We start from the raw sequence: 15613 nt of genomic DNA on the forward strand, positions 1-15613 counted from the left end.
AAGATAAAACATATAACTAAAGTTTTATTGTATTTCACATATTAAAAATTCTAGTAATCTTAGTATTTTGTATTACATATACACATACTTTACTTTTTACAATAGCTATTTCTAAAAAGTTCAAGTCAAAATAATAAAAACATACCTGGAATATAAGTTATTTAATGAAAATGAATGGCAAAATTCTTTTCAACAAAAATGTAAGTTTATATCTTAGCTCAATAAATTTAGTTTCCTATAAGGCAGTCTAAAACCAAGGCCATTTCTTCTATGTAATCTTGACTTATATTTAATGTACGCTATAACCATTTACACAGGGGGAATGCTGATTAACTTACAATTAAAATGGTAATATTTACAAAGGAATATAGAAACCAACAGAATAGAAAGATCAGTTATTTTTTGCAGGGAAAAGATTTTGCTAATGTCTAAAATATCACGTTTAGATACACTTAAGTTTATCTGAAATCAAACTAAAATGAGTTTTCCTAGGACAACTCTAACAGCAGTTATCAAGACACAAAATTCCGTAATCTTGCTGCTGGAGTGACTTTAGTTGATCATTCTCACACAAAGACAAGAAAACATTTTTGTGGTATCTTTGAATTCATTCCTCAGCTCACTATCTCATAAGGTATAGTAAATATTTACTTCTTGATAAAAGAATGGTAAACATTTCAATTTGATAAAATAAGCAGTTACACTGCTGTGGAGAACAAACCAAGCTATGATCTGAACAACAAATACTCAACTGATAACTAAAACCAGTAGGACACACAAATGTTTTGTAATTCACAAAATATATATAAGTAACCACTGATAACTAAAGAAATTTGCTTTGATTTCACAAATTACTTCACTATCAGATAAATCAGTGGTTTCTAATGTTATGTTAAAAAAAAAAATCTGCGGCAGACCCTGTGTTAAAATCGTAAACTTTCATATACCAACATCTATTTTCGTATCACTCATGATGTTTTCCTGAGACAGAAGAAAATCAGCAAAATTGATCTCAGTAGGCTACATACCCTATTAATTTTTTAAAAATGAGCATAAACTTTGTAGAGTTTTGATACACTTTTGTCACCTTTACATACCAGAGCTTAAATGCAGAACCTGGTCTACTTGCATTATAATTCTTGAGAGCTACTTCAACGCAAACACCTTAAGGGATGCTTAAATGTAAAACTTAACTTCAAAATCTTTGGGTTGAAATGACTTCAAAATAATTTAGGATTTGAATTTAGGATATTGTTAAATTTTAGGATATTAATTTAGGATATTAAATTATTACTTAAGATAATAATTTAGGAGTTTAATTTCTTTTTAAAATGCCTATGTATCTATTTATATAATTTTCTAGAGATTTACATAAAATTTCTAGAATAACAAAGGTTATTATTTTCTTACTTTTTTTTTGCCATTTCATGTAGCTTGTGGGATCTCAGTTTCTCAACCAGGTTTTGAACTCAGGCCATGACAGCGAAAGCCCAGAATCCTAGCCAGTAGGCCACCAGGGAACTCCCTACAAACTTTTTTTAACTTGGCTCCTCTTGCTAATCCAAGGTGGCAACCTAGAACACATCCTTCCATATTTTCAAATATACACATATATTTGATCTGGAGTTACTGTTTTATAAAAATGGGCTGTATTTTGCAAACTTTCTGCATGAAATCTCTCAGTAATATTTCATGCAAATCTGATATGCAGCTCTAAAGCACTTTTTAAAAAATGGCTATATAATATTCCTTAGTGTAGGGACCTCATAATTTTCTTCATACTCTATTCTTTGCTGAATGATGGACATTTATCTGTGTTTTCAGTGTTCTGTCACTAAGAATACTGTGATGAACATGCATGTACAAATACCATTACAAAGTAGTAATCCTTTCTATGCTACAAAACACCAGTACTCCTTTCTATGAACAAAAGTATAACTGCTAGGTCAAAGGGTAAATGTATCTTAAATTTATTTTCTAAATCTATTTACCCACTCATCTATTCATTCATTCAACAGATATTTACAGTACAGTTTAGATAATGCTAATATAATGCCAGGAATGAAGGATAAAAGATAAATATATATTTTTAGAAGTATTATTTAACTAAGTTCATTATGTTTTGGTTTTGAATCATGTCTTTTCCCATCCAACCAAAAACTGGGCCCTTCTTTATACAGACCTTATTAAATGAGCAGCATTTTAAAAAATCATTTAGCAAGCTCACATGTAAACTGATAGGCTGGCAATACAATAGGAAGTGAGAAGTACAATTTTTTGCTAAAAAGAATACTAAAATATGTCATAAATGACCATAATTTCACACCATGAATTCTTTAACTTTATACTTAACATACTTAACGAGAGGATAAAATTATGTTCCAAAATAATGACCATAAATAAATCTTCAACTTTTCTTTTTTCCTTCTTGCTAAGTTTCTCGCGTAACAATTTTAGTGAAAACTGACTCAGTGTAAATATTTCTGAGCTAATTTTCATCTGAGAAATGTGGAGAAAGATTTTGGCTCCTTAATTTCCTTTTGGGCATACTTCTGAAAACTGAGAGACAAATGCTGTGATTTCATTTTATTTTTTTATTTCTATAACTTTTCATAACTTTAAAAAAATGTTAATTGTGATGGTCTATTCAAAGTAAAAACTTTCAATATACTTAGGGAAAGATAATAAATTAAGTACTATTGCTATTCAAGAAAAAAAGTCTAAAACATATAGAGAAATATATCAATGAAAAAATGAAATCAGAATTATCTCTTTTCAAATATGTAATATATCTGGGTAGCAGTGATTTGATATTCCTGTATTTTGCTTTTTAAATTTAGAAAAAAATAAATGCAAACTGACTCAAAAAACAAAACCAGATATTAAAGATGTTTCTCTATTTCTGTAATGCATGAAATTAGCTTCAGTTTTCAAACCACATTTTATCATCTTTAGCCCTACCCAAAGACAAACTGAACAAATTTAAGCCATTACCATTAAACTAAAAAATTCTGGCAATGAACATGGTTTCTAAAAAGTGCTCTTTCCAGGAACTCTAAAATAAATATGGGAAAAAAAACAAAGAAATCTTTGCATTTAACATTTCCAATTTTAAATGTTCCAAAAACCTGAACATTAAAAACTAAGAATTAACCAAAGCTCATCTACAATTCAAGTTGATTCTTAAAGTAAGTTCTTAAGTAAGGGTGGCGAGAATATACAGTATTAAAAAATACATATTTATGAAACTTGATACTAAATTAAAGCAAAGTTTCATACTGATTAAAAGGGATTATTTACTTAACCTATTTGTGAACGTACCTAGACAGGTGTCTTTCTGGGTTGGTGGCTGTTTTCTTCTGAGAAGGCGCTCATAAAGGACCTGCATGTTGGCTTTGGCTAGTTATAAGGATTGCACACAGCACTAGTTACTATACTCCTTTTACAACAAAATTTACTAGAATTTTCCACTTTGTTATTAATAGATTTAGTATTGATCCGCTAGTGCAATTAGATTAGAACACCAAAGCAGAATCTTTCAGTTAGTTAATTAGATTATTAGAATTACAAATGATGTACATTCATATTTACGTTACTTTGTTCTTTTTTCTAAGTGCATGTGCCACTCAACATTTCATAATCCAATATTATTTTTACGTTTTAATATCTTAAATTCAGAATTTTAGAGTTGGCAGAGGTGTCAGAGATCAGCAACGTCAATCCTCTGCTTTTACAAGTGTAGAGACTGGGGCCAAAAAGGTTTCATGACTTGCTAAAGCCTAGATTTCAGAATTCATGATGCTCATTTTCAAAAACAGCTCTTTACCAAACCAGTATTTTAACTGATTGCCATTAAAAAAAATGTACATCATTCATCTACGAGAAAAGAAAAAGACACAAGCAAAATGGAATTTAAGGCATTATTTTTAAAAAGGGAATGGAGTTTAGATAAACTCTTCATAGCATGGCAGAATTTGAAGACTTTATTAAACTTATTTGAAATATAGACTTACTTAAAATATAGACTTATCTGAAAGCTCAAGAAAAGTGCTAAATAGTAGAAGGAACTAGAATACACCCTCTAACCAAGAATTACTTTTTATAAACTTATTAAAACTGGTGGATATAATAATAGTTAGTGAACAGTGTTTTACAGAAATATCTGGTACCTACAAATTTAGTTTTGCTAGGATAAAAATAAACAATGTTAACAGTTTAGAAAGTGCAATAGTTTTATTCTGAATAGTTAACAAAAATTTTAGATTTTTTCCTAGAAGACACCCTCAAGAATAAAATTCGCAACAAATAGAAAACAAAATATAAATAATAATGAAAAGTTTAAGGATAACCCGAAGTATTACTAATAAATATTTATTGAAGATGATTGATTTTTTAAAATCCCTAGGAAACTACTATAAAGTATGTGCTGATGCCTATGTACTTTTCAATTGTCAACAAAACCGTCTTTGTGCTATTACATTCACTCATCTACTCACCAAACATATTTTGAGTAAATACTATGTGTAAGGTACTAATAATTTTATTCTACCACTATTATCTACTTATCTAAAACTTAAGTCCGGGTTTGCTTTAGAATTTTATTTTCTAGTGAAATATTTTAAGCAAATAATTTGGAATAAAATTGATATTTATTTATTTAGTAACTGACTTCTGAAATTAAATATAAGGGCTTTAAAAAATTATGGTATTTTCTATGTTATATTCATAAGCTCAAAATAATATATGTGTGTCATATGAGCCATCTTTATCTGAGAGAAAGTTAAAAAGCATATAAATAAAAGAATTATCAAACTGAGGTTAGCTAAATTAGTGATAAAGTGGTAATACTGTCTATGCTTTGAAAGAAATCTTTGCCTTTGACAAGAGATGCCTGTTTAAACATTATTTCCTTTTGGAGAAAATTATTTTTTTCTAAGTTAAAATATGGTTTAAGTGTTTTTCATTTGAAAATATTACACATTAAAATGATTTGAAAATTACACAGGCATGGACAGGCCCACTTCACTTAGGGTGCTCTGTACTAAAACCACAAGGAATGCCCCTAGTTGGGGGTGTTTCTCTGGCCTCTCTCAATGCTGGACTGATTCCTCATTAAGGGAACAGGGAGGTCAAAGCTCTCCAGAGACAGAGACCTGCCCTTTCCTCAGCACCTTGCTCAGCCCGAGGGAATTCCTCCATTAACACCCTCTGCTTTCTGCATGCCCTCATCTTTCCTTCCCGACACACTCTGCACATCTGGATGCCATCAACCCTCCTGCCCTTAGAGCAGGAGTCAGTCTGCATACATGGTCCCAGTTACTTACAAGTAGTAAGGGAAAACGGTGGTGCAAACAGGCAGGCCTAAGCACTACATGGTGATGCCTGTGAATTCTCCAACAGTCAACACCTAAACTGTTAACAGATTCCCCTCAGAAATGCCATTACACATGGCTTCTGTGTTAACCACTACTTTTCAGGAACACAGTATTGTCCTTTATTAATATTATGGTTTGACAGTTTTGTGGTCTGACCGTTAAACCTAAATTAACCAAAATTCATCACATAATTCTCCTAAGAAAATGTATTTGAGTTCCAAAGGACAAAATTTAAAAATAAATGGAGTATAATTTACCCATTAATTGAGAATAAATAATAGCCTAAATTAGTTCTATAAACAATTCTTTCCATAAACAATTCTTTCATTTTCAAAAAACAACATTTTTAAAAGTTAACATTTGAGGCAGTAGTCTCTTAAAGAACTTTCCTAAGGGAAACAGATGGATGCTAAGTATGTAAAACATCAAGGAAAAAGAATATTTCAGAGAAAAGTAACCAAAATGTTTCTGTGCTACTGTTTTTGTCTTGAGGAAGAACACATGAGCCAAAAAAGAACAACCTTTCTTCTGTTTGTAAAGGAGCTACACTGAGATCCTTGAATTAAGCACTCTAAATAGTCAACTGAGTAATACCTGTTTAATGGAATATTTGAATAATGGAATTATTGGATAGGAAGATAAATTAGGGAAAATAAATTCAACAGCCTGTTCTCACAGCTTGCTGAATTTAAGTGAGGTACAGATCATCTCACTTTCTTACAATTCTTTTGTAGTCCAAGGTAGGCAATTATAAAAGTGGGCTAATTTAGTCTCAAAGCCAAGAATTATTTTCAGTAACAGTGACTATTTTTGATAGTGCATCAATATTGTTAAAAGACTAAGATCCTTGAGAAACAAAGAAATAAGAACAGTGATCAACTTCAGTAAAATTCAAAAAGCAATTTCTCATTCATTCAAGTAAGTATGATGAAAATAATTTATTCCAAAAAATTATTAAAATGTGCTTTTTATGAGCTATTAGCTGATATTTGAAAATAAAAGCTTATAAAACTTTCATAAAATGTCTGAATAAAAACATTTTCATAAATCAATAACCTTGTGTGAAATGATATATGTATTTTGCAAACTATAAGTGGCATATAAAATCAAGGCAAATGATTTTTTACTATGTGTTACAACCTACAGGTATATATTAATGGACTAAAGCTGAAGACTGATTTTTAGAAATTATTTAAATGATTTTCAAAATGTTAAAACTGAGTAATGTTATTATTTTCTGAAGTGAAACAGAAGAAAGAGGATCTGAAATCACCTAAAATCAATATATTTTACAAAAGGTTCCACATACCTATAATCTGCTTAGACTGTTAACTATTTGGAAGTATGGATTTAATTTACGTTACCTAATCTGTTGAATTTATTTTCCCTAATTTATCTTCCTATCCAATAATTCTATTAAACATTTGCTTTCCAGTACACTTTCTGGTTATATTCTAAGAGAAGAAGTATACTGACATACTGTTAAAAAAATCTATCAAAAGACTCATTTCAAACTTAGCACCAAGAAATTATTTCTCAATATCATAAAATTTTTAAAAATTTCAGTAAGTAATTATCAAAGACTGAAAAAGATGGAGCTGAGAGAGCAGTAAAGGTGAAGCACATGAAGCAAGTTTAGTGCAGAAACTATGGCCACGCTGATAACAGCAGCATGAGAACGAAGAGGGCCTGGCTCCTTTCAACATACCCAGGTCTAGTTTCTGACAAGAGGGAAGCTCTTCTGTTACCGTAATGAAGTAGCTGTGCAGCCCCTTGAAGGCTAGCAGCAGGGCGGCGCAGAGGGTGTAGTGGAAACGGTAGGCGTGACGCAGGAAGGAGTCTGCGACGACAAAGCTGCAGCCCTGGACAAAGGGGCGATTTGGGACACAATGTTAGTAACCAGAGTCTGAGAATAGCACACCGGAAACTTAGAAAAACAAAGGATTTACTAACCACAGTTATTCTAAAACATGTAGGAAGTCTAGCAGCATCTTAGGAAGTTGTTCTCATTCATACAGGTAATCTAAACACAGGAAATGTGACTCGAGAAATCTTAGTTTCACTGGACTTTAAAAACAAGCAGATCAAATGATGATTTTTGAAAATTTGAGATTCAGATTGTATTTCAGCTGCGGGACACTGTTTTTATAGTATGAACCTTCTCTTCTTTTAGGGGAGTAACAGCTATACTTGTACTGCTGCAAGTTAGGTCTCAACTCTGGCAGTGGCTCTTCACAGACTTCTCTGGAACGATCCTACCAGCTCCGTTAAGAGAGCAACAGGTGACAGTAACAAGATAAAAAAGGCACTGCCTGTTAAAGAACTTTATTCATTAAATTTTGTAAAATCTTGAAGCTCCAGGTTCATTTTCATAAAAAACTGGAACCAATCAACTTGTGAAGATCATGTTTAATTAGATCTATAAGTCGTTGAGCTCAAATAATTCATAAAAGAACTATCAGGTCCACAGATATATAACAGTTAAAACACATTTCATTCAAAACAAGAGAGAAAAGAGGCTTTATAAATACATCAGTTCTTACGTCTGGTGATAACTGCTTTGTGTAGTTAATACCAAAGACCACGCTTTCAAGAGTAGGAATCATAGAATCTTTGTTTTGTGCTGGTGCATTTCTGTTTAACCAAGTCGTCTTCACAGGACGAGGAAAACTGGAGGAACAAGCATCACATTATTGTTGTCATAACAGTCTATTTATAGAGTGTGAAGTTAAATGTTTACAAAAGAAAGTCTTTGAGGAATAGAACAAAAAGCAAGGACTTTGCAAGATTATGATTTCTAAAGTATTCTTAAAGTACTTTTACAATATTTCATTTAAAATCTGAAATATTATTATTAAAAAAAACTAAGACTTGATGCTTGAGATTACTTCTGTATTACTGGGCTTTTAGGAGAGAGAGACAGAGTGGGATCAAGAGTAGCTCAGTGACAAATGAGGGTCCAGCTTTAATTTGGAAATACTGACCTGTCAGAACTGGTGACCAAATTCACAAAGTTAACATTCAAATATAGGAGATTCTTACAGAAATAGAGGTCCCACTTAAGGGCAGAAAAAGGAAAACCATGAGTCTACTTTTTCTCTTTATTCTTCAAAAACAAGGTATTTCCTTTCTCTTCACTAAAAGTCTATAAATTCTAAGATACTCTTGGTAAGTGTTTCAAGGCACTACCTCAATCACACAGGGTATGAACCACTGCTATTAGTACTAACATTACATTTAATATATCACAAATTCTACAGAATAAGAACCACGTTCTGCCTGAATGTTTAAAAATCACAGACAACTTTTTTTTCTGAGATTAAGTACTAGCTAATTATAAGAAGGCCAAAACATTTGACTGTCTGGCAGTTTGGCAAAAGGGGTAAGACAGGAAAGTGAATCAAACGTACCAAAAGCAGAGGGCAGCCTTCATGTGCAAAATCAATTTGCTTTGCAACAATGAAATCTCTAGATTCTAGGCAAGAGGCTATAGCAAGGCAATGGTAAATTCCACCTGCTATGACAGAACTGAGTTTCCCGGGATTGAGTCAAAGAAGCTATACTTAAAAAAAATCAAGTATAAGAAAAAAGTTATGCAAAAAACAAGTAAAGAAAGAAATCCAAAACCCAGTTAAAGTAACTGATTTATATCTATAGTTGGGTTGATCATAGAAATTGTTTTAGGTAAAAATAATGTTTAAAAAGGTAATATTCTAAATTAATTTTTTTCACTTATTTTAGAGGATTAGAAAGTCCAGTCATAACAAAACTTCAGGAAAAAACTTGTCTTCACAGAAACACAGTGAGGAATGTTACCGTTAACAGGACCCTCTACTGCATGCCACCAGCAGAGAGCCTTCTTCTTTCCTTGCTTTCCTTCCCTACCCAACCATCTAGTTTACAGGCCAAGAAGTACAGGAAAGCCACTGCTCCCTCTAGGGCACAGCTCCAGCAGCAAAAGAGGGAACTTCAGAGCCCAGGCAACAATGGAAAGGGGAGCAACCTCAGCTGTTACAGGCGTCCCAGTCTCCTCTCCCATCACGAACCAGAGCCAACAGCTAATACTCTTGGCTTCTGATTCTGAGCCAAAAGTGTCTTCTCCTTCCAGCATAAGGTCTCTAGGATGCGAGCTGCCTCTCTCCCCTACTAGCTTGTGGCAAAAACAGCTGTGTTGCAAGAGGAAACACACATTGATGTTACCAGGATGAGTTCTATGTAATCAGGGACTAAAAAGCAGCACTTTTCACCCGAGTGAAACTTAATGAACTGTTCCTACACTTTTTCAGAAAAAAACTAAGCCATAAATGTATTTCTTTGTTACAAAGAAAAAGGAATGGTTGGAATAGTATAGTTCAGGATTCTTACTGAAATTATAAAATAAGAAATTCAGAAGACTACAGGAATGTATTTTATAAACAGATAAAAACTTTTAATTTCAAAACCTAACATGTAATTCATACCAAATATACTATTCAAAAGCTGTATTTCAAAAAATACACTTTCCCATCAAAGAAGTTTCACTGAGTTATCATGTTATTAAATATTAGTTTATTTAATTGACATCTAAAATTGTTTTGAAGATGTTTATAATAAAATTATGTATAATAATAGGAACACTTTCCTGTTTAAAAAGTTATAGCAACTGAGAACAAGCTCTCAAAGGTCTAACAGGAAAGACAAAACTCATACAATAACTAGCTACAGATCTTACTACAGAATAAGGAAGGCAAAAGTAGGTCATCAGGAGAAACAGACTCTTCCTGGCCCCATGTTCTAAAGACATCACAGGACAACACAGAGGAAGACATGCTCACGATTTTTACAGCAACTTAAAGATATGCAACAGGGTGTTACTAGGGGGAAAATTTGTTAAAGTGTCTTGGTTTTCTATAAATTCTCAGGGTAATTCCAAAAATCACCTAGTTTTCTGCTAAGTCAGTTTAACCCTCGAGCATCATCCCTAATATCAGTTGCTAGAATAAGATTTATGCCAGAAATTATAAAGAAGTTCAGAAATCAAGTCAATATGGAATCTTTTCACATAAGTTACTGATTTAAAAGTGTCATTTTTGTTGCCCCTGCCATAAGCATGATGTTATTTTATTCTCACATTAATGAATGACAATTCATCTCCCCATGGAAGTGAGCAGAAAAAACAATTATCCACATGCATTCATTATGATCCAGAATATTATATACCTTTAGGCTAATACAATATAGTTTAAAAAGATTTATTTGGTAAAGATCCATAAAATTGGTTAATAAGTTAGAAAACAAGGACTATTGTATAGTATAGATTTAAGAAGATACAACTAAGTCCATTCAGAGAAAAGACAAAAAAAGCTATGAAAAGATGAGTGTACTCCCCAGAGAATGAATTATAGTGCAGCTACATAAATGCTACACTAAACAACACTATATGGTTGTTTCCAGACTGTATTATTTCTCCTGGTCAGTGTGACAAAGATTGTTCCATATTTTTGCAATAAAAAAGTCATCAATTTAATATTCCTATGCTCTTAAATTTTACTAACACTTTAGTATAAAGATGAAAGTATTAAATAAGTGTGACTTTAGAAATTCCTATTTCAGTTATCTTCGCCAAAGCATATGCTTTCATTATAAAAATAAAAGACACTATGTTAATAAGGATCAGGGAGCTGGTACATTTACCTTATCAGCGGTTGGTGTAGCGCAACCAGTGACGCATGTACTGTAACAGACACGACAGAAAGGTGGAAGTAATCAAACATGACGTTAACGTGGTGATGGAGGCCTCTCTGGAGGCTGAAGTGCAGCTTCAGCGTGCGGCTGCTTATTAACTGCAAGGCGTTCAGATCATCTGCCCTATGAAAAGCAACCCGTTTGTGTGTTAGTATGGAAATTCAGTGAAGGCCAACATTTTGTTGAGTAATTTAAACTATCAAAATATTTAATTACTTAACTACTTTTTAAAAACAAAATGAGAACACTTTTTAAAGGATCACATTTGCATTAGACAATATGAAATCTAACAGTAAAGAAATAACCAGATCTTACTTACAGTTTTCTATCTGTACTTACAGTTTCCATGTTAATGGACTGTTTTTCACTACTGTGCCTACAAAATGAGTCTTTTTTTGATACTTTAGGAAATACTCTCATCCTAAAATTTTACTCCAATAGGGAATACTGTTTATAGTAAAGCTGCAGTATCATGTAGGTCAAATCCTATTATGATAAATCCCAAAAGGTATTTGAAACTTTTTATGGTAAAAAATTTTGTTATTAAACGTTGCTCAAAAATAAGCAATTAGTATATATTTTATCATCAATATTTAGTCATTAGATTTATACATACAAAAACTGAAACAATGCCACAAAAATTACTTCCAAATATATACATATTTTTAACCAACACGTACCTAAGCTATGAACTATGTACTCATTTCAGCTTACCCTACTAACAGAGTTCTGACTTGGTTTAAGAACAAATCCCCTCAAGGACTCCTCTGCAATAAACAAGCATCCCAGAGGAGCAGCAGCTACCACGTAAAGACTCTTATTTCTCTGCAGTGGTAAAGAGGGCATCTCACATCAGGCCTCTCAGCACTGTGGCTGTCTAGACATTGATGCCATAAGCAGTCTGAATTCGTATACAATTTTCAAGAACCATTTCTACAAAAGTAGAATAGTAAAATGGATCTCTGTTTCTTGTTTTAAATGGATACAAGCACAGCTTGTCCCTAAAATGTGTGACTACTTGTCCAGATGTGTGGACAAGTTTAGGGTTGTTTTAGTCACTAAGTTGTGTGTGACTCTTGTGACCCCATGGACTGTAGCCCGCAAGGCTCTTCTGTCCATGGGATTGCCCAGGCAAGAATACTGAAATGGGCTGCCGTTTCCCTCTCAGGAGATCTTCCTGAACCAGGGTAGCCAGTCCTAAACCTTCCTCATGGACCTTGGAAACAACTGTCAGATCTAAGAGTCCCAAGTCTCAGTAACTCTCTGAAATCAAGAAAGGCCCGCCTGAAGCTGGCATCACTTACACCACCAAGAGTAGCCCGTGACACAGTGGAATGGAGTTAGGCAGGTTTAAATGCCGCAAGGCAGTGGTGCTGTATCAACAGCGCAATTTCCAAGAGTCTCAGAAGCTGTTTCATGTTTCTCATCTCATCTGGCTTTGCTACCTACAGCTCGTGGAATCAGCATGAGCACAAAAAAGCAGGTCTAACCATTCCCATGAGACTCTCCCAGGGGGGAGAAGTTCAAAATAAATAAGAAGAGGGTAGGCTGGGTTCCAAGAAGAAAATGGGGACTTTAATAGGGACAGATAACAGTCACACATGACTACAGATTTTAACTGTTTGATTAGCCTACTCACGAATAATCTCCATCTGTGAAGTGTAGATCCAAGGATAACAGAAAATTCATTTCCTCAAGGGTTTCTTCAATCTGAAGAGAAATCAGACTATGAGATGCCTTTTGAACATTTTATAGAAAGTTAGAAATATGCCTTGAGGCTTTACAAAAATATTGATCTAAATATATATGAAGAAATGTTTACCTTTTTTTCATCCAACAACATTTTAACTTTGAAGATCATGACATCATTTAAAACAACCTCCTCATTTTTATATAGAATTTGAAATGTTTTACTGCAAATCAGAGAATCATGAACTGAAGCTGGAAAGGCTAAAGTCATACCTAAAATAGATAAGATATGCAATTGACAGGTAAAAGGCAAAATATAATTAAAACTTGTGGTTACTTTAAAATACTATATGTTTGATTATACAACTCCAACACCATTATTTTATATAGCAGTACTGGAACATTTCTGAAAGTTTACTAATTACTATGATAAAAATGGATAAGAACATTATAACCATTACAGAACTCTTGTACAACTAATTTTAATCCGAGAAGGTAAATCAGAAACCTCAAGGTGGATTTTTAGAGTGAACAATTCATCCATACAGCAGAGGAATCTGGTCGGCTTTTGTCCTGGTTGCTAGGAAGTAACTTCTAAGCCCTGGGAATAAAGAATTTGGTTGGCTTTTCTCCCTAATTCCTGAGAGCGAGCCTCTAAGTCCAGAATTTCTCAGTGACAGAAGTGTCTGTTATTCACAGTAGCACAGATAGTATACGATGAGGAGGACTCAGGACGGGGACTGGCCACACCCGTAAGATGACTGTGACCGGAAAGTCGGGGTTTTCAGCCGCATGCTGTACGCCCAGCGTCCAGGAGGAAAGGGGGCTGGAGACCGAGGCATGTGGCTGCTGAGCCAGCCAGTCACACCCACATGAGGCAACGCCAAACAACGCGAGTAACTGCGCCGTGGCCCCTTCTCGCTGTGTTGCTACACAGGCTTCCTGGGCGGGAGATGCACTCCCGACTCCCTGGGGAGAGAGCAACGGGAGCTTCACAGCTCTGGGGCCCTCCAGACCTGGCTGAGTGCGTCTGTTCTCCTGGATGGCTCTGCTTTGCACCTCTTTGCTGTAACACAACTTTAATAACAAGTAGAGCTGTGTGAGTTACTGAACCTGAGGGGAGATCAGGACTCCCAACTTGCAGCCACATGATCAGAAGTGAGGGGAGCCTGTGGATCCTCCAGTCATAGCTGGCGTCGGAGATGAGAGCATCTTACAGAAGACTGCACACTGGAAAGGGTGGTCTGCCTCCAGGCTGTTGGTGTCAGCTCATCCCAACAGCCTACTTGCTGTCTTTTTACTCTATCCTCCAGAAATGGTGGTGGTGGTGGTTCACTCGCTAAGTCGTGCCTGACTCTTGCGATCCCATTGACTGTAGCCTGCCAGGCCCCTCTGTTCATGGGATTCTCCAGGCAAGAACACTGGAGTGGCTTGCTATTTCCTTCTCCAGGGAAATATCTCCCAGAAGTAACATGACAGAAAAAGCACTCACAGAAGCTAGAGCTGGTCAGTGGGCACCTCTGCGGGCAGAGCTCAGAGTGTGACACCCGAGTCCACCGGGAGCAAGGAGGGTGTCCCCGTGGGTGACGTCAGCACCTCTGCAGGTGGGGACGGCGGTCCAGGCAGAGCAGGGCGCTGGGCACTCATATGAGATGAGGGGCAACTGTACAAGAGGACACCTACGGCTTGCAGAGGAGGGGTCCTGGCAGAGGGGCACCACAAAAAGGTGGAACTCCCACCTGAGTGTGAAGGTGGGTGTGGGCAGCGGCAGCCTGATGCACTCCAACAGGGCTGGCAAGAGGAGGGGAGACTCCTTGCAGGAAGGAGAGGCTCAGGTGGGGTGAGGAGGGTCCCGGAGCCAGCAGCTGTGTGAGGGGCTGAAGCCCCAGAGGCACGCGGACACAGCAGCCTGCTCATGGAATGGACTGACAGGTAACCAAGGGCCTCAAGGACAGTGTCAGCCAGCTTCCTCACCGAAACCTCCAGGCAAAGGAGGGACAAAAACAGAAAGGAGACCCAGCTACAGAGTGAGTCCTGCAGCACTAGATGAGAATCAGAAACACTGATGCAAATTCAAGGCTTTTCTATATGCCTAGATAAAGAAAAACAGGTGTAAACGTGTCCATGTATGTATAAATACATGTTTGTATATAGAGATCCTCACCAGCTCTGTCCACTCAAAGGGGCTGAGAACACAACCCTAGTACTGGCTCCTAACACTGTTCTCATTAAGAGGAACCAGGGCTTTGAAGAAATGGCTGACTTCAGAGCTGGGCACAAACAGGACAAGACAAGCCTGGCCCATCATTTCACTCCAGAAAGGAAGTGCTAGAGAAATGAGGGGACATATTAAAAGAACAGGAAGCCAGGTTGAAGCGGCTATCCCGGTCAGATCTGGGATCAACTGAACATCAAAATAAATTATGAGAGAAATGGATTAACATGCACTGGATAAGAGAGAAATTCACAAATCCACAGATATAAACAAATAAAAGCCCAGAAGTCTGAAGGGAAAAAGACTGACTTTATAGTGGAGAAGTGACAGAGGATCAAATGATCCAAGTTAACGGCACATGAATGGGACACGCTGAGGGCACTGCCACCTAATAAGATACCATGAGATGAGCACAGCACCACTCCTGAGACAGTCCTATCACGGAGCACGAGGGAAGCAGAGCAGCGAACATCAAGGACATTCTACAAACTATCGGGATTACAGTACTCAAGAGCATTAAGGTCCTAAAAGTCAAGGACAGGCCGAGCAACTGTCCAGAATGAAGGTGACCCAAGAGGCACAGCACCTGTTACAGGGCACGATTCTAAAC

At 35.8% G+C, this 15613-nt stretch overlaps 1 protein-coding gene across 7 annotated transcripts in view; it reads right to left on the reverse strand.

Moving 5' to 3' along the window:
* FAM135A (family with sequence similarity 135 member A) overlaps positions 1-15613 on the reverse strand; it is a 151528-nt gene that overhangs the window by 65834 nt on the left and 70081 nt on the right. For 4 of the 7 annotated variants that reach the window (XM_020897086.2, XM_020897085.2, XM_070450219.1 and 1 more), the window contains 6 exons: positions 12922-13061; positions 12739-12809; positions 11049-11222; positions 7919-8045; positions 7084-7237; positions 3322-3399 (listed from right to left, as the gene is read on the reverse strand). In XM_020897086.2, coding sequence (XP_020752745.1) covers positions 3322-3399; positions 7084-7237; positions 7919-8045; positions 11049-11222; positions 12739-12809; positions 12922-13061 — 744 coding nt within the window. Of the gene's footprint in view, positions 1-3321; positions 3400-7083; positions 7238-7918; positions 8046-11048; positions 11223-12738; positions 12810-12921; positions 13062-15613 lie in introns of those variants that run through there. The other 3 variants (XM_070450222.1, XM_070450220.1, XM_020897087.2) reach the window with 2 other exon arrangements.

This window comes from Odocoileus virginianus, chromosome 19 (assembly GCF_023699985.2).
Source record: "Odocoileus virginianus isolate 20LAN1187 ecotype Illinois chromosome 19, Ovbor_1.2, whole genome shotgun sequence".
NCBI lineage: Eukaryota > Metazoa > Chordata > Mammalia > Artiodactyla > Cervidae > Odocoileus > Odocoileus virginianus.